This window comes from Chrysochloris asiatica, unplaced genomic scaffold (assembly GCF_000296735.1).
Source record: "Chrysochloris asiatica unplaced genomic scaffold, ChrAsi1.0 scaffold00104, whole genome shotgun sequence".
Lineage (NCBI taxonomy): Eukaryota > Metazoa > Chordata > Mammalia > Afrosoricida > Chrysochloridae > Chrysochloris > Chrysochloris asiatica.
Window position 1 is genome coordinate 9,567,955 of NW_006408622.1, and position 24,441 is coordinate 9,592,395.

Here is a 24,441-nt window from a genome sequence, read left to right on the forward strand (position 1 = left end):
TGTTCCTGGTGCTGTGGTGAGTGTTGGTGTACGTGTTCCTGGTGCTGTGGTGAGTGTTGGTGTACGTGTTCCTGGTGCTGCACTGAGCGTTGGTGTACATGTTCCTGGTGCTGCACTGAGCGTTGGTGTACGTGTTCCTGGTGCTGCACTGAGCGTTGGTATACGTGTTCCTGGTGCTGCGGTGAGCGTTGGTATACGTGTTCCTGGTGCTGTGGTGAGCGTTGGTGTACGTGTTCCTGGTGCTGTGGTGAGCGTTGGTGTACGTGTTCCTGGTGCTGTGGTGAGTGTTGGTGTACATGGTCCTGGTGCTGCACTGAGCGTTGGTATACGTGTTCCTGGTGCTGCGGTGAGCGTTGGTATACGTGTTCCTGGTGCTGCACTGAGCGTTGGTGTACATGTTTCTGATGCTGCTTTCAGGTCTCTTGGGCCTACACCTAGGGACGGAACTACTCTGTCGTATGATAGTACTATGTTCACTTTTTTTGATGAACCACTGAACTGTTGTCCACATGGGTGTACCATTTGGCATCCCCACCTGAAATGGACTGAGGGTTCCAGTTTCTTTACATCCTTGCCAACATTTGCTGTATTCCACATTTTTTATCTTACCCATCCCAGTGGAGGTGAAGTAATGTCTCATTGTGGTTTTAATTTGCATCTCCCTAATGTTTACAGGGTCGCTGTGGGTCAGAACCGACTCAATGGCACTTCACAACAACAAATGTGGGTTGATAAACTTCTGGCCTGTGGGCCACATAAGGCCTGTGTGGTCATTTGGTCCGGCCCTACCAAGGCAACCACAGTCCCAGCCATCACATTAGGGATGTGTTAATTAAATGATTGAGCAACTATAGTTGATAATTTTGTATGGCCTGTGAATGATGTTATAAATTTTGGCAATAAAAGGTTGCTCACCCCTTCCCTAATAGATAATGATGTTGAGCATTGGCATTTGTATATCTCCTTTAATAAAAAGTCTGTTTGCCCATTTTTTGATCCGGTTGTTTGTCTTTGTTGTTCATGTGTAGGAGGTCTGTATATATTCTGGATCTTAAACCCTTATCCTATATAGGGTCCCTCCAGATGTTTTTGCCATCTGTAGGTTGTCTCTTCACTTTGTTCTTAACACCCTCCACTGAACATTGTTGATGTTGTTAGGTGCCATCGATAGCAACCCTATGAGTTGAAGAGAACTAAAAACTCTGGTCCGGCATCATCCTTACAGTCATTCCTATGTTTGGGCCCTTGTAGCCATTGTATCAGTCCATCTTGTTGAGGGTCTTCTGCTTTTTCTCTTACCCTCTACTTTACCAAGGATGGGTCCCTCCTGATGACATGTCCAAAGTGCATGAGCTGAAGTCTCTGTTCTCACTTCTGAGGAGCATTCTGACTGTACTTCTTCTGACACAGATGTGTTCATTCTTCTGGCAGATCATAATATATTTAATACTCTGCCAACACCATAATTCAAAGGCATCCATTTTTCTATGGGCTTTCTTAGTCATTGTTTAGCTTTTTCTTGCATATTGTTGTTGTTATGTGCCGTCGAGTTGACTCCGTAGTAGGTGATTGAAAATAGCATGATTTGAGTCAGGCACATCTTAGTCTTCAAAGTGATCATCTTCGCTTTTTAACAGCGAGGTTTTATGTAGCAGATTTTGCACAAAGCAATGCCATTTGATTTCCTGACTGCTGCTTCCATGGACATTGATTATGAACTTCAGTCTTTTCTCCCTGTTTATCGTGATTTTGCTTATTGATCCAGTTGTGAGGATTTTTGTTTTCTTTACGTTGAGGTATAATCCATATGAAAGCTGTAGTCTGTGATCTTCAGCAAGCAAAGTTGTATCACTTGCATATGCAGGATGTTAATCAATCTTCCTCAATCCTGATGCTGCAGTTTTCATATGGTCTAGCTTCTCAGGTAATTTGCTCAGCATCCAGATTGAATATGTATGATAATAGAATATACCCCTGCCACATACCTTTCCTGATTTCAAGCCATGCAGTATGACTGCTTTGTGGGCTATGTACAGGTTCCACATGAGCACAATTAAATGTGCTAGCATTCCCATTCTTCGCAATGTTATCCATAATTTGTTGGATTTAGGCATTGATTTTTGAGGGCCTGAGATCTTTGAAGTGACTTTCATGCCTCTAAAAGGTAAATTTAAGTTTTGAATACCACTGTTGTTGAATGCTGTTGAGTTGGCTCAAACTCTGACCCTGTATGGAGTTTCCAAGGAACGACTGGTGGGTTTGAACTACAGACCTTGCAATTAGCAGTCCATTGCTTATCCCACAGTGCCACCTCATGTAAATTATGTTTTTGTTTGCCATGTATTATAGAAATATTGGCTGTTTATACCTTATCACTCTATGTAGTATTTATATACATAGAAATCTTAAATGTAAAGTTCTTGGACTTCTGACAGAAATATACACCCAGGCATCACACACCCTAGTTAAGGTTGACCCATAAAGTCCCCTGAAGCCCTTTTCAAGTCAGTCCCTCCCACAGGAACAATCACAATGGTGTTTTATAGGAGCAAAGCTTAGTTTTCACTATTTTAGACTCATTGCGTCTGCTTTCTTTCACTCAGTGAATACTTAGTAATGGTATTGCTGATTCATAGGGCAGGTGCATGTTTAGCTTTTTTAGAAACTGCTGTGTCAGCCTTGAGCATTGTGTTCTTTTTAAAACCTTCTATATGGGATTCCTGGTGTGGCACTGTGGGTTAATGCACCAGACTGCAAAGCCGTTTGAACTGCAAGGTCAGCGGTTCAAGCTCACCAGCTGCTCTTCGGAAACCCTATACAGGGTTGCTATGGGTCGGGATTGACGCAACAGCACTTCACAACAACAACATATGGGATTAAATTAAAGATTAGATAGGAGTTTTAGGCAGTAAATTTATGTTAATATGAGAGGAGGTCCTATAGGAACCCACTTGATAGCACTTAACAACATGGAAGGAAAAACTCATAAAGAAGAGAGAGAATGGTTGTATAACTTGAATGTAATCAGTGTCACTAACTAGTACATATAGGAATTGTTCAATTGGTACATGTTTTGCTGTGGATATATCAAAACAAAACAAAGTTGCAGTACCATTTTGCACTTCTCACCAGGAATGTAGGAGAATTCTGGTGGCCGTACATCCCCTCCTACGTTTGATGTTGTCAGTATTTTCATTTGAACTATTTTGAAGGGTGGTTGTTAAGTGCCGTAGAGTCGGTGTATAGAATTTCCATGGAGCAACTGGTTAGTTTGAACTGCTCACCTTGTGGTTCAAAGTGACCTTGTGGTCCTGTGCTTATCGTCCAGCACCACACCAGGAACACATTCTGAAGTGGGTGGTATATCTGCAGTTTTAATTTAGATTTCTCTTTATGACCAGTGATGTTGAGACCTTTTTAAAAATGTGTTTTATATTTTCTTTGGGGTGTCTATTCAGGAGTTTCACCCATTTTTTTAGTGGACAGCATATATTTTTCCTTGATTGGTAGAAGTTCTTTCCATAGTCTGTATGTCTTTTGTCCAGTTTATACATTTCAAATATTCCCTTTGTCTGTGGCTTCTCTATTTGAACAGTCTTTTGTTGAGTAGATAGATTATCCAGTTTATCATTTTTTTTCTTTCATGATTAGTTATTTCAATCAAATATTGGACTACTTCTAGGCAAATAGGTTGTGAGGATCCATTTTCTTCTAAAAATTTTGTATATTTTTCCTTTTTATGATTAGTTCTTTGGTCCATTTTCTGTTACCTTTTACATACAATGTGAGGAAGTTTGAGGGGCTGTTTGTTTCTCTGTGCTTATCGTTTGTTCACGCTTGATTTGTTGGAATGAATGTCTGTGGTGATCTTGTTGAAAATTATTTTGTTGTCAATCTATAACTCCTGGTATGGTGCTATAGGATAAGCACTTGACTGCAAAGTCGGTTTGAACCACAGCTGGGTGATTCAAATCCCTAGCTGCTCCTCAGAAACCTTATAAAGGACTGCTATGGGTTGGAACGGAGTCCTGGTGTGGTGCTGTGGGTTAATGCGCCAGACTGCAAAGCCATTTGAACTGCAAGGTCGGCGGTTCAAGCTCACCAGCTGCTTCTCGGAAACCCTAAACAGGGTCGCTATGGGTCGGAATCGACTCGACGGCACTTAACAACAACAACAGCAATGAGTCAGAACTCACTGCAAAGTACTTAACAATACCTGTGACAGTAAGTCAAAAAGTATTACTACCAGGGTTCCAGTTCATACATGTACGGAAGTATTCCAAACCAGACCTATTTAAACATGTCTCTATGATCACTAAATGGTTACAGACAAGCTCTCTCAGTAATATAGTTGTCTTAGTCTCGTTAGGGTGCTTTCAGAGGAAAAGGCTATTTTTTACACCATGGGAAAAAATGATTTTGAGGTAAGGGCTAATAATCAAATTTTTAACAAAGCTCAAGTGGACATCGTTAGATATCATTGAAGTGTTACAAGTTTACAGGGATGCTGCCTACATCAAACAATAGTTTTTAGATGAATCAAGTATTTTGAGGAAAGTTAGAAAGACCTCAAAGATGAGCCAAGAGAGGGAAGAGCATCAACCTCAACAAATGAAGAACTGGTGACTGAAGTCCAGAAACTGGTTGAAGAAGATGATAGAGTTACCACTGATGCAGTAGCTACTGAAGCTGGTTTGACAGTTTTTATTTTACGCGAATATCTTGCCCTCACCATGCTTTCAGCTTGATGGATACTCAAAGAGCTGATCTTTTCATCACTCTTTTAAGCAAGAGCGAAGCTAATGAAGGTGATTTTTATGGGGTGGAATCATAACAAGAATGAGCTTTAGATATACCAATATAATACAGAGACCAAGGTCTAATCAAAACAGTGGCTCTTAGGGGATTTGATTGTTTTTAAGTGCCATGGAGTTGGTTCCTACTCATAGCAACCCTGTATAGGGTTTCCAGACAGCAGCTGGTGAATTTGAACCATGGACTTTGCAGTTCAAACTGACCTTGCGGTTCAGTGCTTTTCCTACAGCACCACACCAGGACTCAAAGGGGATCCGATGGACCAATTAAATTCAAGGCAGGGATGTCAGCTCAGAAGGTTATAGCAGCTGTGTTTTAAGATTCACAATGGATAATTTTGGTAGGTTTTTCGAATGACACGGGATGATCATGGGGGCTTGTTGGAAAGAAGTTTCAAGAAAATTTAGAACTAAATGCATGAAATAAAGACCAGGAGAGTTACACGAAGTTTTTTCTTTTTCCTTCATGGCATCGTACCTATTCATTCTTCAAGGGAATCAAGGCCTATTCTATGAGAATTCCATTGGGAAACCTTACCCCATCTATCCTACAGCCTTGATCTTATCTCTTTAGACTTCTTTTTATTTCCCAAACTCAAAAAAAACTCTTAAAAGCAACATGATTTCAGTCCCTTAAGTATGCCAAAACTCTGTTTTGATGTGATATAAACAGAAGAACACAGAATTCTTTTGGGAAGGGTCAGAGAGATAGAAACACTGCCTTTGGAAGTATATAGACCTAGATTGAGACTTTATTGAGAAACAGTAGCTTCATGTATTGATTTTTTTGTTTAATAAAATCAAATTTTGTAGCGGTACTTTTTGATTTACATTTGCATTTTTGAACTCGATTGTTGCCTCTGATATATTTTAAGTACTTTTGCCAATATTATTATAACTTTATGGTAAGTCTTGAAATCAGAGTAAATTGTGCAACTTTATTTTTTTAAATGATTTTGGCTATTCTAGAGTCTTTTCTTTTTCAAATACACTTAGAATTAGCTTTTTAAAATTTCTTTAAATGTGCTAGAATTACTTGGTGAGTATTGGTATCTTAGTAACATTGAGTATTCTGGTACCTGACCATACTATATCTTTGCATTTTATCTAACTTCATTAATTCCTGTAAGCGGTATTTTTTAAGCATAGAAGTCTTTTACATATTTCATTAAATTTATCCCTAAACTCTCTTTGTGTGTATATACACAAATAGACAGAGTGTGTATATATATATATACAAACATACCTACATACATACATATATTGTGGTGGTGGTAGTGTGCCATGGACTTGGTTCTGACTCATAGTAACCTTGTGTAGGGTTTCTAAAGGTATAAATCTTTATGGGAGCAGAAAGCCTCATCTTTCTCCTGCGAATGGCTGATAGTTTCAAACTGCTGACCTTGAGGTTAGCAGCCCAATTTGTAACCACTATGTCAGCAGATATATATATATATATATGTGTGTGTGTGTGTGTGTGTGTAGATAATATGTATATATATATTTATATATGTATGGGGTACTGGTGTGGTGCTGTGTGTTAATGCACTGGATTGCAAAGTCAGTGTGAACTGCAAGGTCAGAAGTTCAGGTTCACTAGTTGCTCCTTGGAAACCTTCTACAGGTTTGTTATGGGTCGGAACTGACTCGACAGCACTTAACACTTAAATGTATATATTATGCAATTGTAAATGGTAGTTTTATTGGCTCCCTGTTGTTAAGTGCTGTCGAGTCAGTTCCGACCCATAGCAACCCTGTACAGGGTTTCTGAGGGTGTAAATCTTTACGGGAGTAGAAAGCCTAATCTTTCTCCCACAGAGCCGCTGGTAGTTTCGAACCGCTGACCTTAAGGTTCGCAGCCCAATTCGTAACCACTATGCTACCAGAGCTCATTGTATTGGCTCCCTAGGGCTTCAAAAACAAAATATCACAAAAATGAATGACTTAAAACCACAGAAATATATCCTATCACATTTCTGGAGGCTAGAAGTTGGAAATCAAAGTAGCCACAGAGCCATGGTCTCCCCAGAGCTTCTACTGGAGTAGTCATCCTTTCTTCTTCCAGCTTCTGGTTACATCAACTTGTGGGTGTTGTTGTTGTGTGCCAATGAGTCAGTTCTAATTCACAGCAACCCTGTATAGGGTGTCTGAGAGCAGCTGGTAGGTTTGAGCTGTTGACTGTGTGGTCACCAATCCAGTGTTGATCCTCTAGCGCCACACCAGGGCTCTCAATTTGTGGTGGCTTAGCTCCAGTCGCTCCCTCTCTCTTCGCATGGCCATCTTCCCTATGCATCTGTCTGGTGCTATATCACTTTTCTCTTAGAAGGATACAGTCCTATTCAGCCCACCCAGCTCCAGTGTGATCTCATGTTAACCAATTAAATGCAAAGACCCTATTCCTAATAAGCTCACATTCACAGATACCAGGGGTTAAGACTTCAGTGTATCTTTTGTGGAGAATACAATTGACCTAACAATAGGGGTTTGTTTTTCTAATTTCTTTTTCCAGTTTGTTGCAAATATATACAAATATAATTTATTTTTGTATTTTGACTTTGCATACTTCCACTTTGTTAATTCATTGATTGTATTAGGTTTTGTTTTTTGGTACAGGCATACCTGGTTTTATTGTGTTTTGCTCTATCACACACTGCAGATTTTGCATTTTTTCAACAAATTGAAGGTTTGTGGTAACTCTGCATTAAGCAAGCATATTGGCACCATTTTTCCTGTAGCATGTGCTCACTTTGTGTCTCTCTGTGTCACATTTTGGTAATTCTTATAGTATTTCTAAACTTTACATTTCATAATGTTATTGTATACTTAATAGACTACAGTATAGTGTAAACATAACTTTTATAATGCACTGGGAAGCCAGAAGTGTCATGTGACTCACTTTATTGCTGTGTTGTATTGGTCTAGAATTGAACTTGCAATATTTCTGAGGTATGCCTGTATAGTTCTATGGATTTTCTATGTATAAAACATATCCTCTTCAAATAAAAACATTGCACTTCTACATTTGCAAATTTTCTTCTTTTCATTTGTTTTTCTTATTCTGTTGTACCAGTTTAAGATTTATACTAACTGTAGGTTTTTTATAAATGCCCTTTATTTACCAGATTCTGGAAGAAGTTCTCTTCATAGCTTCTGACCATTTTAATTGTAAATTAAGCTCACAATTAGCAAATGCTTTTTTTTGCATTTGTTGAAACAATCATAGGATTTTTCTTTTTTAATGTTGTCAGAACTGACTCCACGGCACTTAACGACTACGGCACTGTATTATATTGATTAATCTGAATTTTAAACCAATTTTGGACCTCTGAAATAAACCTCACTTAGGCAAGATGCATTATTTTTCTTCTAGATTATTGAAATCGATTTGCTAATATTTTGGGAAGAGTTTATGCATGTTTTCACAGGGGATATTGGTATGTAGTTTTCTTACAATGTCTTTGAAAAGTTTGTTTGTTTTCTAATCAGAGTTGTATTAGTCATATCAGACGTGGATTTTTTACCACATGTTTTTCTACGTCATGTATTTTCTACTACAGTGTGTATAAGATTGGTATTTATTTCCTGAAATGGTTAGTGAAAATCATCACTGAGCCTTTTGGGCCTGTGTTTTATTAGTAATTTGAGGCATACTTCCAGCTCTGAGGGACTCTCAGTGTCTAGAATTATCCTTCTATGGGAAACAACTGAAAAACAGGACAAAGCTATTTTCACATATTAAATAAGAGGCAACAGAGGAGTGGATAGCTGAGAAAATAAAAACAAATAAGTGAGTCCTACTGTATTTCAGGCTTTTCATCTGGAGGCAACTTTCCTACAGAGATGGGAATCCAAAAAGAACTTGGAAATTTTACTGACTTGAAGTGGCTGACATTGATGCGTAGGGAGGTTGAAGGAGCTACGCAGAGGGATCTCCAAATCAGCAAAGGATTCCCTTTACTTGTGTGTAGGGGAAACCCCGTGAGACTAGGGAAGAACATGTCCCAAAGAAAACACAGTTGCCACCGTACTGGAAGACAAGCAATTTCCATTCAGTACATTACACCAGAAATCATTTTACTTCCCTCTGCCACAGTGGGAAGCACTGGTTAGAAAGGCCGCACCTAATAAATGAAGCTAAATTAGCCACATAATAAAGACGTTGAAAGTTTTGCCAAAAAAGAGTTTAAGCACAAGTGTTAAAAGGATTAAACGATTTCACAAATAACTGCTGTGCCTCTGTTTGGTCCTATAGGAAGCAGTTGTTGGGTTTACGAATACAATAGATTTTTTTTTCAATAATGGCATTCGTGAACAGTAAAAGGAGAAGAAAGCAAGATTGGTCATAGGAAGCCATCAGACCATGATTCAGATCTGACACTTGTGAAGTAAAGACAGGATTGCTTGGGGAGAGCCTCTGATCATTGTGCTTACATGATAGCCTCGACTCATCAAATAGGGCAAAGATTGTCCCCTAGTCTCATGAGTAAAAGTGACTAGCTCTCTGTAGTGCTCCCAAGGTGTTCAGAAGACCCTGGATTTGACTCAGAATCTAAGGAACATCCTGAAGATGCCAACAATTGGAAGCTGTCAGGAAACGACACGTTTGTACATAAATGACAATTCTTTCTTTAATAGGGATCCTAGGGCATGACTCTGTAACTGCCACAGAATGCCAGAAAAAGACTAATACTGTCTATGAGAATACAGCTATAAAATGAACACAATAACATAAAATTGACAGTGTCTGGCATCTGTTAAGGAGCCCTAGTGGTATAGTAGTTAAGTGCTTGCCGTGCTAGTCAAAAGGGGGGTTTGAACTCACCAGCTGCTCCATGGGGGAAAGATGTGGCAGTCTGTCTGTAAAGATTCTAGCCTTGGAAACTCCGGCAGTTCTGCTCTGTCCTATAGGGTTTTTGTGAGTCAGAATTGACTCGGCAATGAGTTTGGTTTGGCATACCATATAAAATTATTAGGTATTATAGGAAGCAGGAAATTATGCCTATATAAGGAAAAAAAATCCATTTTAAAGAATCAATTGAAAAAACACTAGGAAAAGGTTCTTGTTAAGTGCCGTTGAATCAGTTCTGACTCTTAGCAACCCTGTATAGGGTTTCCAAGGAACAACTAGTGAGTTTGAACCGCCGACCTTATAGTTCAAACTAACCTTACATTCCAGTGCTTTATCCCACAGCACCACACCAGGACTCCAGGAAAAGGTAGAGGTGGTGACATTTGCAGAAAAGGACATTAAACCAGCTATAATAGATAACCTCAGTGTGATCAAGGATGTAAAGCAAAAATGAAAATGATGAGCGAGAAAGCAAATAACTAAATGAAACATCTAGAGATGAGTGTTCATTATCTGAAATGAAAATGGCAACCCAACTCTGTTATGCACAAGAAACACATTAAATATGAAGACACAAATAAACATAAAAAGATGAAAAATATATACCATGTTGTGATGTGGTTGCTCCATGTGAGCATAGTGTCAAACTGCACTCACAAATATTTGGTTCGAGATGTCAAGATCAACAACTAGTATCATGAGGCTTTCTATGGAAAACCTCATTACCAAAGTGGTTCTATAATGATTTGTTCTAAAATCAGAGGGGTCTGATAAGGGTAAAGATTCCACATGCAGGTCAGGACTTGTGTGATCTGGACCAAGGAAGCAAGCGTGTGGGCTTTCTTACAGGCTTGCCAGGTATAGGACAAGAAGGAACTAGGGAAAAGTGGGTCTAGAAAGTTATCTGCAGTAAGGCATCAAAAATAAAGCTAGACTCTATTTCATACGCAAATACTAAGCAGAAGATAATGGGAGTGGCTGTATATTTGAAAAAAGATGATTTTATAACGTAGAACACTAACAGCAAATAAAGGAGTGACATTTATTTCATCAGAAGTCATACAATCTTTAATTGTTTCACTATACAAAGAGCTGTCTCAACCTTTTTTTTTTTTAAATCACTTTCTCCAAGGATCCTTTTTAGACATTTTTTCTAAATGCCCTTCCCCATGAATTTTTAATACAACTAATAAATACACTGTGTATCGATGTTCTCTTGCTCTGTTCAGTGCCACAAACCATTATAATATCTGATTTGATTTTCTTTTTCAGCCCTCCTCCAAAACCAGTTTTTGCCTCGTTGGGGGCAGTTACCACCCTCATTGAAAATGCATCAAGTACATGAAAAAACTGACAGAATTGAAAGGAACAATATAATTCTAGTTTGAGATATCACCATCCTTTACTCGGTAATTGAGAGAAGAAAGAAAGAAAAAGCTAGAGAAGACTTAAAAAACACAATCAATTGTACCAAATTAATGTTTATAGGATATGTTCAAAGGATATTCAATATGGGATGTTTACAAGGTAGACCATACGTTTGTTGTTGTTAAGTGCCGTCGAGTTGGTTCTGACTCTTAGCGACCCTATATAGGGTTTCTGAGGAGCAGCTGGTGAGTTTGAACTGCTGACCTTGTGGCTTGCAGTCCAGTACTGATCCTACAGCACCACACCACAAGTTCGAGACTATGTATACCAGGTCATAAAACAAGTCTTAAAAATTTTGAAGGAATAGAAATCATTTTTAAAAGTGTGATTTTTGACCATAATAGAATTCATTTAAAAATCAGAAACAGATTATCTTCAAATTCCTTGATTATTTGGAAATTAATAACACATTTTCAAGTAGCCCATGGTTTAAAGGAGAAATCCCAAAGTAAGTTAGAAGATGCATTGAGCCAAATGATAATAAGATACAATGTAAAATCTGGGGGTTGGGAAAAAATAATAAAGGGAAAATAAAGACTGTTTGAAAGGGAAAAAAGGCATGAAAACCCATTACCAGGAAACCAGCACTCAAAAATATTTAAATATTTGAAAGAGCTCTTCTCATGAAGGGGAAATTATTTTACACCAGATGGGAGCTACTTAAATCTACAAAAAGGAATGAAGAGTACTGGAAATGGTAAATATTTTTATAAACGTAAAACATAGTGATTTTATTTTCATTTAAAAATTTTTTTCAATGCTCATTGACTGTTGAAAGTAAAAGTTGTAAAAGTGCAATGTTTAGCAAATTTTTACAATGTTTTTATGTTTTCACAATGGAACTTTAAGAACATATGAATGAAAATGAATCGTACATTGTAACATGTCTCTTGCTAACTGTTAAAACTGAAAAGCACTATTCTAATTTATGAGGGTGAGTCAAAAATTATCTGCACTCTGAATTTATTTTATGAACTTTTAAAAAGACAAATACATCACTTTTCGACATAATCTCCTTGCTTTCCAATGCACTCTGTCCATCTGTCAACAAGTCTTTGTATTCCCTTATTAAAAAATGTTTGAAGCCAAGCTGTGAGCCACAAATGCACCGTTGTCTTCACTTCTTCATCAGAGGTGACTCTTGGTCCTTGAAGGGCTGCTTTCAGGGGGACCAAACAGGTGAAAGTCTGATGGAGCAAGATGGAGACTATAGGGAGGATGCTTTAACACCTCAAAATGAAATTTTTGCAGAGTATCAATAGTGTGGGCAGAGGTGTGTGGACGTGCATTGTCATGCAGTTCAAACCCACAGGGCACTCCTTGGGAGAAAGGTGAGGCTGTCTGCTCCTGTAAAGAGTTACTGCCTTGGAAACTGTATCTAGGGTCCCTGAAAGTTAGAATAAACTCAGTGGCAGTAGGTTTGGACTCAATGGGGAAGATTTAATAAAATTAATGATTTTTTCTGCCTTTAATTAAGAAAATTGTAAAATGAAACTTCCTTTATTTCCTGTGAGTGTGATGGTGGTGGTTTAAAATATATTAACTTTTATTACAGAGTAGTACCAGTGCTCTTAAATTTGCAAAAGTGCCTGCATTTTACCTACTAAATAAATGGCACGGGATAGATGTCTGACTCTCTCTAACTTCACAAAGGGGAAGGAAGGAGAATGAAAATCAACAGCCAAATGGGGATCCCTATGAGGTGAAGGTCAGACATGCCTCTGCCTGCCACCTTTTGTAATGATTCTGACTCCAGCCATCCCTCCCAGGGTGCATTCTGCTCTGCTGCGTTCCATAGTTAATGATCTCACAGAACTCACAGACCATATTTATGTTTAGGGACTTTTTTAGGAAACTAGTAAGTTACTGAGAGTGTGGTGACTTCATATGATAAAGCACTGGACTACAAACCACAAGGTCACGATCTGAGCCCACCAACCGCTCCTCTGGAGAAAGATGGGGCTTTCTTCTCCCAGGACGATTTAAAAGCCCCAGAAAGGCTATACAGGGTCACTATGAGTTGGAACTCAAAGACACTTAACAACATAAATGGGTTATAGTTCAGGTTCCGGAGTGCTCAGGATATAATTCTTTGATCAAAACAACTCTTCTCAGCTGTGCCTATAGGCACACCCAACTTGGCCAAGTGTTACAGAGCTCATTGAATCTGCCAATAGGTGCCTAGATCACCCCATCCCGCCAACAAAGTGTCCTACTTCTCAAACAACAATACATAACAACTTTGCTCCATGTTCTGAGAAGCCTACCACTCTGTCGCATGCTGGTTTCTTCATTCTGCTGCCACATTTCTCTCACTGTTTCTCATCCTCTCCAGCTCTCTGTCACAGCCATCCCCTAGGTTGAGGAGATTCAGCCTAGGCATCTCGGGTCCAAAGGAAGTGTTCACTCCTGACTCTTTCTTGATGATAATGAAATCCTCTTTTCCACCTCTCAGCGGGCTCATTATAAGTCTGGTGGGATGACCAAATGGATCAGTCCCCACATTAGAGTTCCTTACACCCTATTTGCAGAGTTCCAACCCTACAAGGGTGCCATATACCTTATTTACATTATTAGCGAACTATCCAATTGTCCGGGTGGGCCACAAGCACCTCACACTGGCATGGTCCTATCCAGGCATTGATGGTAATTACAAAGATTATATAGCTGCTGGCGGTGGTTGTGTGCCACCAAGTCGGTTCCGATTTATAGTGACCCTGTACAGGGTTTCCAAAGCTGTAAATCTCATCTTTCTCCCTAGGAGCAACTGGTAGATTTGAACTGCTGACCTTGCACTTAGCAGCCAGCTTGTAAATCCACTGTGCGACCAGAGCCCTTTATAGCTAGAAGGACCATATTAAGTAATGTACTGTACCACGTCCACCATTGCTTTTGCCCCATTAGTGCAAATAGCAACACAGGAAAAGACAATTGAAGTGCTGTTAATGAAAATAGTTTTGACCTTGAAGACCTCCCCAGAGTGTTTTAGATGCTACAGGCTCCATGAATCACAGTTTGGGAGCCCTTGCAGACTCAACGGCACTTAACAACAACAACACCTTACTTAGGGAGTCCTGGTGTGGTGCTGTAGGGTAAGAACTGGACCTCAAGGTCGATTTGAACTGCAAGGTTGGTGGTACAAACTTAACCAGCTGCTCCTCGGAAACCTTACGAGAATCAGAACCAACTTGATGGCACTTAACAAAAACATCTTAGATTCCTATTTGGTGATGGTGGTGGTATGTACCACCGAGTCAGTTTCAACTCATAAGGATCCTATATAGGGTTTCCAAAGCTGTAAGTCTTTCTGAGAGCAGAAAGCCTCATCTTTCTACCAAGGAGCACCTGGTATATTTGAACTATTGTCCTTGCAGCTAGCAGCCCAGTTCATGAGATGCCTATATTTAGGCATTTAAAAACCTATTCCAAAAGTAAAAAGGACATTTTATTGTACTTTTACTTTTCATGTTCTTTCTATTCTCATCATAAGATATGCAGGCAGATTTCAAGATCCATATGGCTTAGGGCAAATTGATAAGTTCAGAACCACCATTACCTTCCAATAATCTTCATGCTTTATATCATAGCACTGAGCACCGTAATTTGAATAGAAAACAGCACATTCTTTTTCCTTTCATTCTTTTCTCACATCTTTCTTATCTTCTTTTGTCAAGCAATAGATATTGACTGAAGAAAATAATCTTGTTTCTTTAGTTTCTCATTGATGTCTTTCTGTGTTCCTGGTGGTGGTAGTATGCCGTGGAGTGGGTTCCAACGCCTAGCGACCCTGTACAAGGTTTCCAAGGCTGTAAATCTTTATGGGAGCAGAAAGCCTCTTCTTTCTCCTGTGGAACAGCTGGTGGTTTCGAACTGCTGACCTTGAGGTTAGCAGCCCAATTCTTAGCCACTGTGCTACCAGAGCTCCTTGATGTGTCCCTAACTATCTTGTAAACTACACTAATACAATAGATTTTCCAATTGTGATTTGTTTTACGTGACTGACTTTCAAACAGACATTTTCAGCCTATTTCTCCCATTTTCACTCAGTAATTTATTTTAATCTGCCGACTCCTGGAGTGGCACTGTAGGATCAGCACTAGACTGCGAACCACAAGGTCAGCAGTTCAAACCCACCAGCCACTCCTTGGAAACCCTGTACAGGGACACTGTGAGTCGGAACTGACTTGATGGCACTTTAACAACAACAGGTAAACAACACTAGGTTACACTAGGTTACCTCATCCTTTTGGTTTTCAATGTCAGAAGTATTATTTTATTTTATTATGCTCCTTATTTATTTTTATGTTCTTGTCATATTCTCTCTTCATAGTATCAGGATGATTTTATCATTTGTTATAGTTTCTAAATGATCTCTTTGCTATTTATATATATATATATATTTCACTCTGAAATATTGTATATTTTCATTGCCCATGACATTTCAAAATGAGAGCCGTACTGTGTTCTGTAATTGCTATTTGGATTTGCCATAAAGATTTCCCACTTCTTTCAGATTATAAAAGCAGTATTCTAAAAAGATATCATTGGTATGTGAATTTTAACTTTCATTTCCAAGGGCTAACAGAATAACACTTCATCTGGTTATTCCAATTAGGTGACAGGTAACTTGCTAATCTCTATTTGCTGTAGTATCCACTGTGCCATACAATTGGTTTTATTCTTACACGGAACCTTTCATTATGTTGTTGTTGTTATGTGTCATCAAGTCAGTTTTGCATCAAAGCAACCCTGTGTACAACAGGATGAAACACTGCCTCCTCCTGGACCAGTCTCACAGTTCTTACATTTGAGCCCATTATTAGCAGCCACTCTGTTAATCCATCTCATTGAGAGTTTTCTTCTTTATTGCTGATCATCTACTTTACCAAGCAAGATATTCTTTTTCCAGGAACTGGTCCTTCCTGATAATATGCACAAGTACAAGAGACAAAGAGTCTCACTACCATTGCATCTAAGGACCAATCCAGCCATACTTTTTCCAAAACGGATTTTGTCATTTTTCTGTCAGTCCATGTTACTTTCAGTCTTCTTCACCAACACCATAATTCACATGCATCGATTCTTCTCTGATCTTCCTTATTCATTGTTCAGTTTGTATATTCATATGAGGTGATTGAAAATATCAAGGCTTTGTTCAGGCACACCTTAGTCTTCAAAATGACATCTTTGCTCTTTAACATTTTAAAGAGGTTTTTTGCAGTAGATTTGTCCAGTGAAATGTGTTGTTTGATTTCTTGATTACTGCTTCCATGAATGTTGATTGTGGATGTAAGTAAAATGAAATCCCTGACAGCGTCACAATTTAAACTGTTTAATACGATGTTATTTACTGGTCCAGTTATGAGGACTTTTGTTTTCTTTACATTGAGGTGCAATCCATACTGAAGGCTGTAGTGTTTGATCTTCATCAGTAAGTGCCTTCAAATCCCTCGCTTTCAGCAAGCAAGGTTGTGTCATGTGCATATTGTGACTGTTAATGAGTGGTCCTTCAGTCCTGATGTTATGTACTTTATATAGTCCAGTTTCTGTGATTATTTACTCAGATACAGATTGAATAAGTATGGTGAAAGGGTACAACCCTGATGTACACCTTTCTTGATTTTAAACCATTTGGTATTCTCTTGGTCTATGTACAAGTTCTACATGAGCATAATTAAGTGTTCTGGAATCCCATTCTTCACAGTATTAACCATAGTTTTGTTATGACCCACACAATTGAATACCTTTGCATAGCCAATAAATTACAAGGAAACATCTTTCTGGTATTCTCTGCTGTCACTCAAGATCTGCGTGATGTCAATGATATCTCTCATTCCACGTTCTTTTCTGAATCGGCTTGAATTTCTGGCAGGTAGCTGTCAAAGTACTGCTGCAACTGTTTTTAAATTATCTTCAGCAAAAGTTTATTTATATGTGATATTGATGATATTGTTAGGTAATTTCTGAATTCTATTGGGTCACCTCTCTTTCGAATGGACACAAATATGGTTCTCCTCCAATCAGTTGTCCATGTAGCTGTCTTCCAAATTTCTTGGCATAGATGAGTGAGCCCCTCCAGCACTGCATCAGTTTGTTGAAACATTTCTATTTGTATTTTGTCAATCCTGGAGCTTTGCTTTTCACTAGTTCCTTCATGGTAGCATCAGTACTATCGGTTCTAGATCACATGTTCTCTAAATTGTTGAATATCTATCACTTTTTGGTACAGTGGTTGTGTATATTCCTTCCATTTTATTTTGATACTTACTGCATCATTCATTATTTTGCACTTAGAATCCTTCAGTATTGCAACTTGAATTATTTTTTTCTTTTCAGTTTTGTCAGCTTGAGAAATGCTGAGCATGTTCTTTTCTTTTTTTTTTAAATTTTGTAATACTTTGTCTTCTCTAGCTGTTCTTTGAAATTTTCTGTTCAGCTGTTTTGCTTCATTGTGTCTTACATTCACTTTAGCTTCTCTACGTTCAAGAGTCAAGTAACGGAGTCTCTTCCAACAACCATTTTGATCTTTGCTTTCTTTCTTATTTTTTAAATGACCATTTGCTTCTTTCTTATATGATGTTCTTGATTTCATTCCACATCTCCTCCAGTCTTTGGTCATTAGTATGTCCAGTGAGTCAAATCTATTCTTCAGGTGGTCTCTAAATTCAGATGGAATATAATTAATGAAGGTCACGTTTTGGCTTTCATGGACTTGTTTTAATTTTCTTCAGCTTCAGCCTGAACTTGCATAGGTAGCAATTGATACTTTGTTCCACCGTGTGCCCCTGGTGGTGTTTTCATTGATGATATCGAGCTTCTCCATTGTCTCTCCCCACAGATGTAGTCAGTCTGGTTCCGGTGTATTCCATTTGGTGAGGTTCCCGTGTAGAGTCACTGTTTATATTGTAAAAAATAAAATTTTGCAATGAAGAAGTAACTGATCTTACAGAATTCTATAATGTGCTCTTCAGTGTTATTTTTATCATCAGGACCATATTTTCCAGCTACCAGTTTCCAACTTTTGCATTCCAATCAGCAGTAATCATCAATGCCTCTTGATTGCATGATTGACCAATTTCAGGCTGAAAAAGCTTGTAGAATTCTTCATCAGTGACTTTAGTGGTTGGTGGCTAAATTTGAATAATAGTGGTTTTAGCTGGTCTTCCTTGGAGGTTCATGGATATTATCCTATCACACATAGCATTGTCCTTCCAGATAAATCTTGCAATGTTTTGGATTTTTTCTGACAATGAATACAACTGAATTCCTCTTGCATTTGTCATTCCCAGCATTGTTGTTAATTGCCGCTAAGTTAGTTCAGACTCATAATGACCCTGTCCAGTGTTTCCAGCTGGTGGCTTTGCGTCACCGACCCTGCAGTTCAAACCAACTTTGTGGTCCAATGCAGTATCCTGCAGCACCTCATCAGGATGTCATTTCCAGTGTAGTAAATCATACTGATTGTCCGATTCAAACTGTCCAGTACCAGTCCATTTCAGCTCACTAATGTGTAGAATTTCTATCTGTATTGACCTGTAATAATTCTATCATTACCTTACAAATACTATGTGTTTTTTTCAGATACTACCGTATCTTTTAGTTAAAAGATTACATTTCACTTCCTCCCTTAAATGTTCCTTGACTATAGACCGTCTTTACCCCTCTTTTTTTTTTTTTTTTTTTACTGTATCTCCATTCTTAGTGTCTGTAAAATATGAACAAGCATATCCTTAGATAGTATCTAATAATTTGAAACTTGATTCAACATTGTTTTATCTGAGGCTTCTTTACCCATCTGTAAAATCCCTCCAAAATAAGTTTCTTTCTTTTACCCAGGCCTTTAAACTGGTTCTTCACAGTTCAGTCATGGCCGACAGAGTAAAGCCAGTACAGACCTCAATTTGTAAAATGTGGGTGAAACAGTCACAATATGCACTGTTCAGAACCTTGCTAGAAACTTAGTCTTCCTCTTAGTAAACAAGAGCAGCTGTGCGCTACATACCAACCATATTTCTTGACTGTTAGAGTGGGAAACATTGGTGCCCAGCTAAAAAAAACAGTGGCTGACGGCACCACTTTGAATGTGTGATGCTCTCCATAGACCTGACAGTAATCTAGTCCCCCCTCATCAGGCTTCTGCCAGGGCTCACTGCTCATCTTCTGAGTCTCCCGTTCCAGGGCTTTGGCTTGTTGTTTTTCCTGTTTTGGTTATCATTCTACTTCTCCCCAAAATTTAAAATCTGGTATGTTCTAATTTCATTTCATTGGCCATGACTGCACCAGTTCAAAACCCTGCTTTTACCTTTCCATACTGTAGCTTGTAACAGAGGTTTGGTATTTATTAGTTACATCATTGATTGTCTATGATACCATTCAGCGCAGACATCTTTCTCATCTGTTCTGTGGTACCTGCTGAGATTACCTCCCTTCACCTCCAATAACAGTGCATTAATGTGTAATCAGAAGGATTTAAAAATATATAGTCAATAAAATATTAACTTACAAGAGCATAAATTTTCATTTGGAAATCAATATTTAAAAAATTGAGCATTTTATATAGAATATTTATGGAAAATACAAGGTTGTTGGAAGATTTATTGAAATGAATGGTCCAACCCCATAATTATTTTCCTGTTTCACACAAATTAAGACATTGAATAATAGAAAAAAATATGTGAAGTCTTTTGGAAAAATTTAATTTTACTATATCCCTGAAAGTGTTTGAGGTTTGCAAGTATACTTTACCTTTTGTTTTCCTTTATATTCCAAATTGGAATATGTGTTCCCTTTCAAGAGAAAATAAATCCCAGCTATATAGAGTTAGGGCCTAGACTATTGACTTGTGTTTCTCTAAATACTTGGAAACAAGCTTTTGAGAATGTTTGTTTGCTATGAATAGAGTGAGTGGAAGTGAGAAAGAAATAATTGAAAGCAGTTTATGAGTGATTTAGGCATTAGGAGTTAGAATATCGGCTGTTAGCAACACCTCAATAATTTTCTTTATATTACTTACTGTTTAATAATGTATCAGTCGTTCCCTAGCAGGAATAGTGCCTCTTTGACCTTCCTTTGTCTTTTTCTCACTTACCTGTGTTTATTACATGTTCTCAGTTATAGCTTATATTTGTAATATGTCAAAGACCTGAGTTTTTTTTTTTAAGAAATAAACTTTTGTGGTTTTTTAAACGTTTTTATTGTGAATTGAGTGATAGTTTACATAGGATAACATCGGTTTTACACTCATTGTTTCATTGCAATGATCACAGTCGACCTGAGTGTTTTTGCATGTGCCAGCTTCTCCTAATTTTAACATTGAAACAGAGTTTATGTTTATGTGTTGCCCTTTTTTCCCTACCATGAGATAATTTGTTTTAATCTTTTTGTAGATCACAGCACCTGGATGGTTAATTTCACATAGAATATTGTATCTAAATCCAGTCCATCTCAAATATATGAAACTTCACCATGTTCTTAACTGTATTCTCTTCTAGAAGAAGATGGGAAAACTGGAGATGTTTTAGTGAAGTTCAGAGAATACCAAGACAAGCATTCCAGATCAGGTATATTCATCAATCACAGAAAACTAATTAAAGAAAGAAGTAATGTTTATGGGAAAACATTTACACTAGGTAAGAACCGTATTATTTCAAAAACACTATGTGAATATAAAACTGATTTGAAAAATATTTCAGAATTAGTCATTAGAAATATAAACCCTGTAAGAGAGAAGTTTGGTGAGAGTAATGGATGGGAGAAATCACTCCTCAATACCAAGCATGAGAAAATCCATCCTACAGTAATTCTCCATAAACAAACAGAGAGGAGTCTCAGTTGTAAACAAGAGATTATTCAACATCAGAAGGTCCGAACTCCAGAGCAATTATTTGAGTATAATGAATGTGAAAAATCCCTCCTTATGAAAGGAATGTTACTTACACATACTAGAGTTCACAGAAGTGGAAGACCATTTGAATATGATAAAGATGGACTATCGTTCATCCAGAAGTCAAATATTGATGTTCATCCACAGACGCTTATGGAAAAGAAACCTTATGCATACAGTAAATTTGGGAAATTTATCTGCAGGAAGTCTGTTTTTATAAGGCATGAGAGATCTCAAACAATAGAGAGACCCTTTCAGTGTCATCATTGTGGGAATAGCTTTAGGAGGAAGTCATACCTCATCGAACATCAGAGAATTCACACAGGTGAGAAACCTTATGTTTGTAGTCAATGTGGAAAGGCCTTCCGTCAGAAGACAGCTCTAACACTTCATGAGAAAACACACATAGAAGGAAAACCCTATATTTGTATTGATTGTGGGAAATCCTTCCGCCAGAAGGCAACCCTCACGAGACATCACAAAACACATACGGGGGAGAAAGCCTATGAATGTAGTCAATGTGGGAGTGCCTTTAGAAAGAAATCATACCTTATTGATCATCAGAGAACTCATACAGGAGAGAAACCATACCAATGTAATGAATGTGGGAAGGCATTTATTCAGAAGACAACTCTCACTGTACATCAGAGAACTCACACAGGAGAGAAACCCTATATTTGTAGTGAATGTGGAAAATCCTTTTGCCAAAAGACAACGCTCACTCTCCATCAGAGAATTCATACAGGAGAAAAACCCTACGTTTGTAGTGAATGTGGGAAGTCTTTTCGCCAGAAGGCAATACTCACTGTTCATCAACGAATACATACAGGAGAGAAATCCAATGGATGTTCTCAATGTGGGAAAGCCTTTAGTAGGAAGTCTAACCTCATTCGCCATCAGAAAACTCACACAGGAGAGAAACCATATGAATGTAAAGAATGTGGGAAATTCTTCAGTTGTAAGTCAAACCTCATTGTTCATCAGAAAACTCATAAGGAGAAACTGGAAATAAAGTAAATGATATATTTTTGGTAAAAAATTTTAAGTCATGGTAAACCCTATGCACTGTGTTTATAATACTTCACAGTTAAAGTTACTGTACCATATATTTCTCTGCTTTTGCTAGTCTATGTAACCCAAAAAATGAGTTACTAGAAAAGTTAAATGACAAAAGTCATTGGAAATGATAAGCCAGATTTTTAATATTAGATAAAGCAGACAGATTTCTTCTTTCAAATTGCTATAAACATTTAAAACATTCAGTATATATCTTCTTGTGAACTAATAATAAATGGCTGACTGGTACTGGTGGAAGTGTGCACTATATTTCTCACTGCAATATGAAATAAAAATTAGTTGTTGCATCCAAAGTTAATCCTAGTCCTGTCTTCTAATATTATAAATTATATTATGAAGCTATATAAATCAGAAAATACATTATGTAAAAGCTTTCCTGGTGGCAAAATGGTTAAACATTCAGCTAACAGGTTGGCACTTTGAACCCACCCAGCCTCTCCATGGGAGGAAGACTTGGTGATCTGCTTCTATAAAGACGCCAGCTTAGGAAACTCTATTAGGTGTTCTTCTCTGTCACTTCAGGTAGCTATGAGTCAACACAGACTTAGTGGCACTTAACCTTATATACTTTTTCATATATATATGAATGCTGTGTTTTGATCATTATTGCATGCAGAAGAAGTTCATTTATGCTTATATATCGAATTCCATTGTATGATCATATCATAATTTATCCCTTCTATTATTGAGTTTTTACTGTTTACAGCAAAGGGTCATAATAAATTATGCTTCTGTGAACATATTTGTCTTTGGGCAAATACATATATGCATTTCTCTTGTGTATATGCCTAATAGTGAAATTGCTGAGTCCTAGGGCATATGTACGGATCCCTAGTAATACGTTGTTGTACGGATCCCTAGTAATATAGTGGGTTTCAAATTGGGCTACAAACCTTAAGGTCAGCAGTTAGAACCTATCAGCTGCTTCATGGGACAAAGCTTTCTGCTCCTGTCAAGATTTACAGCTTTGGAAATCCTAGGCAGCATCAGTATGAGTCAGTGTCAACTCGATGACAGGAGGTTTGGGATTGAGGACAAATTTATGTTCAGTTACTGCAACAATAATTCTGGAAGGATCAGCATTAGGCTGGCCCCCATGAGGTGGAGATTAAAGACATCACAAATGTCTGACTTTCCTAAAGTGCTATGTTTTTGTTGTTAAGTGCAATAGAGTCGGTTCCGACCCATAGTGACCCAGTATAGGGTTTCCAAGGAGCAGCTGGTGGGCTTGAGCCGCTGACCTTGCAGTTCAAACAGTTTTGCAGTCTGGCACATTAACCCACAGTGCCACACCAGGACTCCCATAAACCCACCACTCCTCCCCTCAGTATTCTCCACGCACCAGATTTCTGTAATTCTCTGTAACGTGTCACAGAACTGTCAGAGAAATGGCTCGCACAGTTGTGGAGGCTGGCCAATCCCAGCTCTGTAGATCAGATGTCAGTCTGGAGGGTTCTCCTCACTCACACAGAATTAGGACTGTTGACTCTCAAGGCTGTGGAAGGTGGCACATCAGATCAGGCTGCTGGCTCAAGTCTCAAGAACTGGAGGTCAGACAGAAGCATCCTTGGTTAGCCAAGCAAAGGAGCACATGGCACACATCACCAGGATGGCTCATTTTATACACAGCAGGGTGGCAAGCTTGACCAAGCCCCTTGTTAGATGTCCACATTTTTACTATCACTCACAACTGAACCATATAACTCTATCAACCAACGTCTTTCCACACCTTCTCTTACCCAGAGTCATCAGAAAAAAAGCTGTTTGGTGGGAGTGATAAAGACATAGCCAGAAGAGCTATATTAAATAATTTACTGCATTGCAGTTAGTTTTGATCCATTGCCAAACAACTTACAACTTCCACACCATAAGTCACTGTGAGTAGGAAACAACTGTGAACATTATCAAGATGGTGGTGGTTCAAATCAGGGATTATGGATATAATATATCTTCTTGTTGTTAAGTGCCTTGGAGTCTGTTTCGACTCATAGTGACCCTGTATAGAGTTTCTGAGGCTCTAAATCTTTTGTGGGAGCACACCACCTTATCTGTCTCTCGCAGAGCAGTTAGTGGGTTTAAACCACCAACCTTGTGATCCGCAGTCCAGTGCGTATCCAAGGGAGCCGCTGCACTCCCATAATACATGTTGTTGTTGTTGTTATGTGCCGTGGAGTCTGTTCCGACTCACAGAGACCCTGTACAGGGTTTCCGAGGGTGTAAATCTTTACGGGAGCAGAAAGTCTCATCTTTCTCTCACGGAACAGCTGGTAGTTTCCAACTGCTGACCGTGAGATTCGCAGCCTGATTCGTAACCACTAGGCCACCAGAGCTCCTTTATAATACATGTAGAAAGGCTTTATTTTTTAAACCACAGTCCAACCTTATATAAT

The 24,441-nt window shown here is 38.4% G+C and overlaps 1 protein-coding gene across 1 annotated transcript in view; it reads left to right on the plus strand.

Moving 5' to 3' along the window:
- The window catches only part of ZNF382 (zinc finger protein 382), a 45,491-nt gene extending 23,500 nt beyond the window's left edge, over positions 1-21,991 (plus strand). The window contains exons 6-8 of the mRNA XM_006867403.1: positions 20,583-20,720; positions 21,015-21,123; positions 21,289-21,991. Coding sequence (XP_006867465.1) covers positions 20,583-20,720; positions 21,015-21,123; positions 21,289-21,991 — 950 coding nt within the window. The remainder of the gene's footprint in view (positions 1-20,582; positions 20,721-21,014; positions 21,124-21,288) is intronic.
- Positions 21,992-24,441: the final 2,450 nt, after the last annotated feature.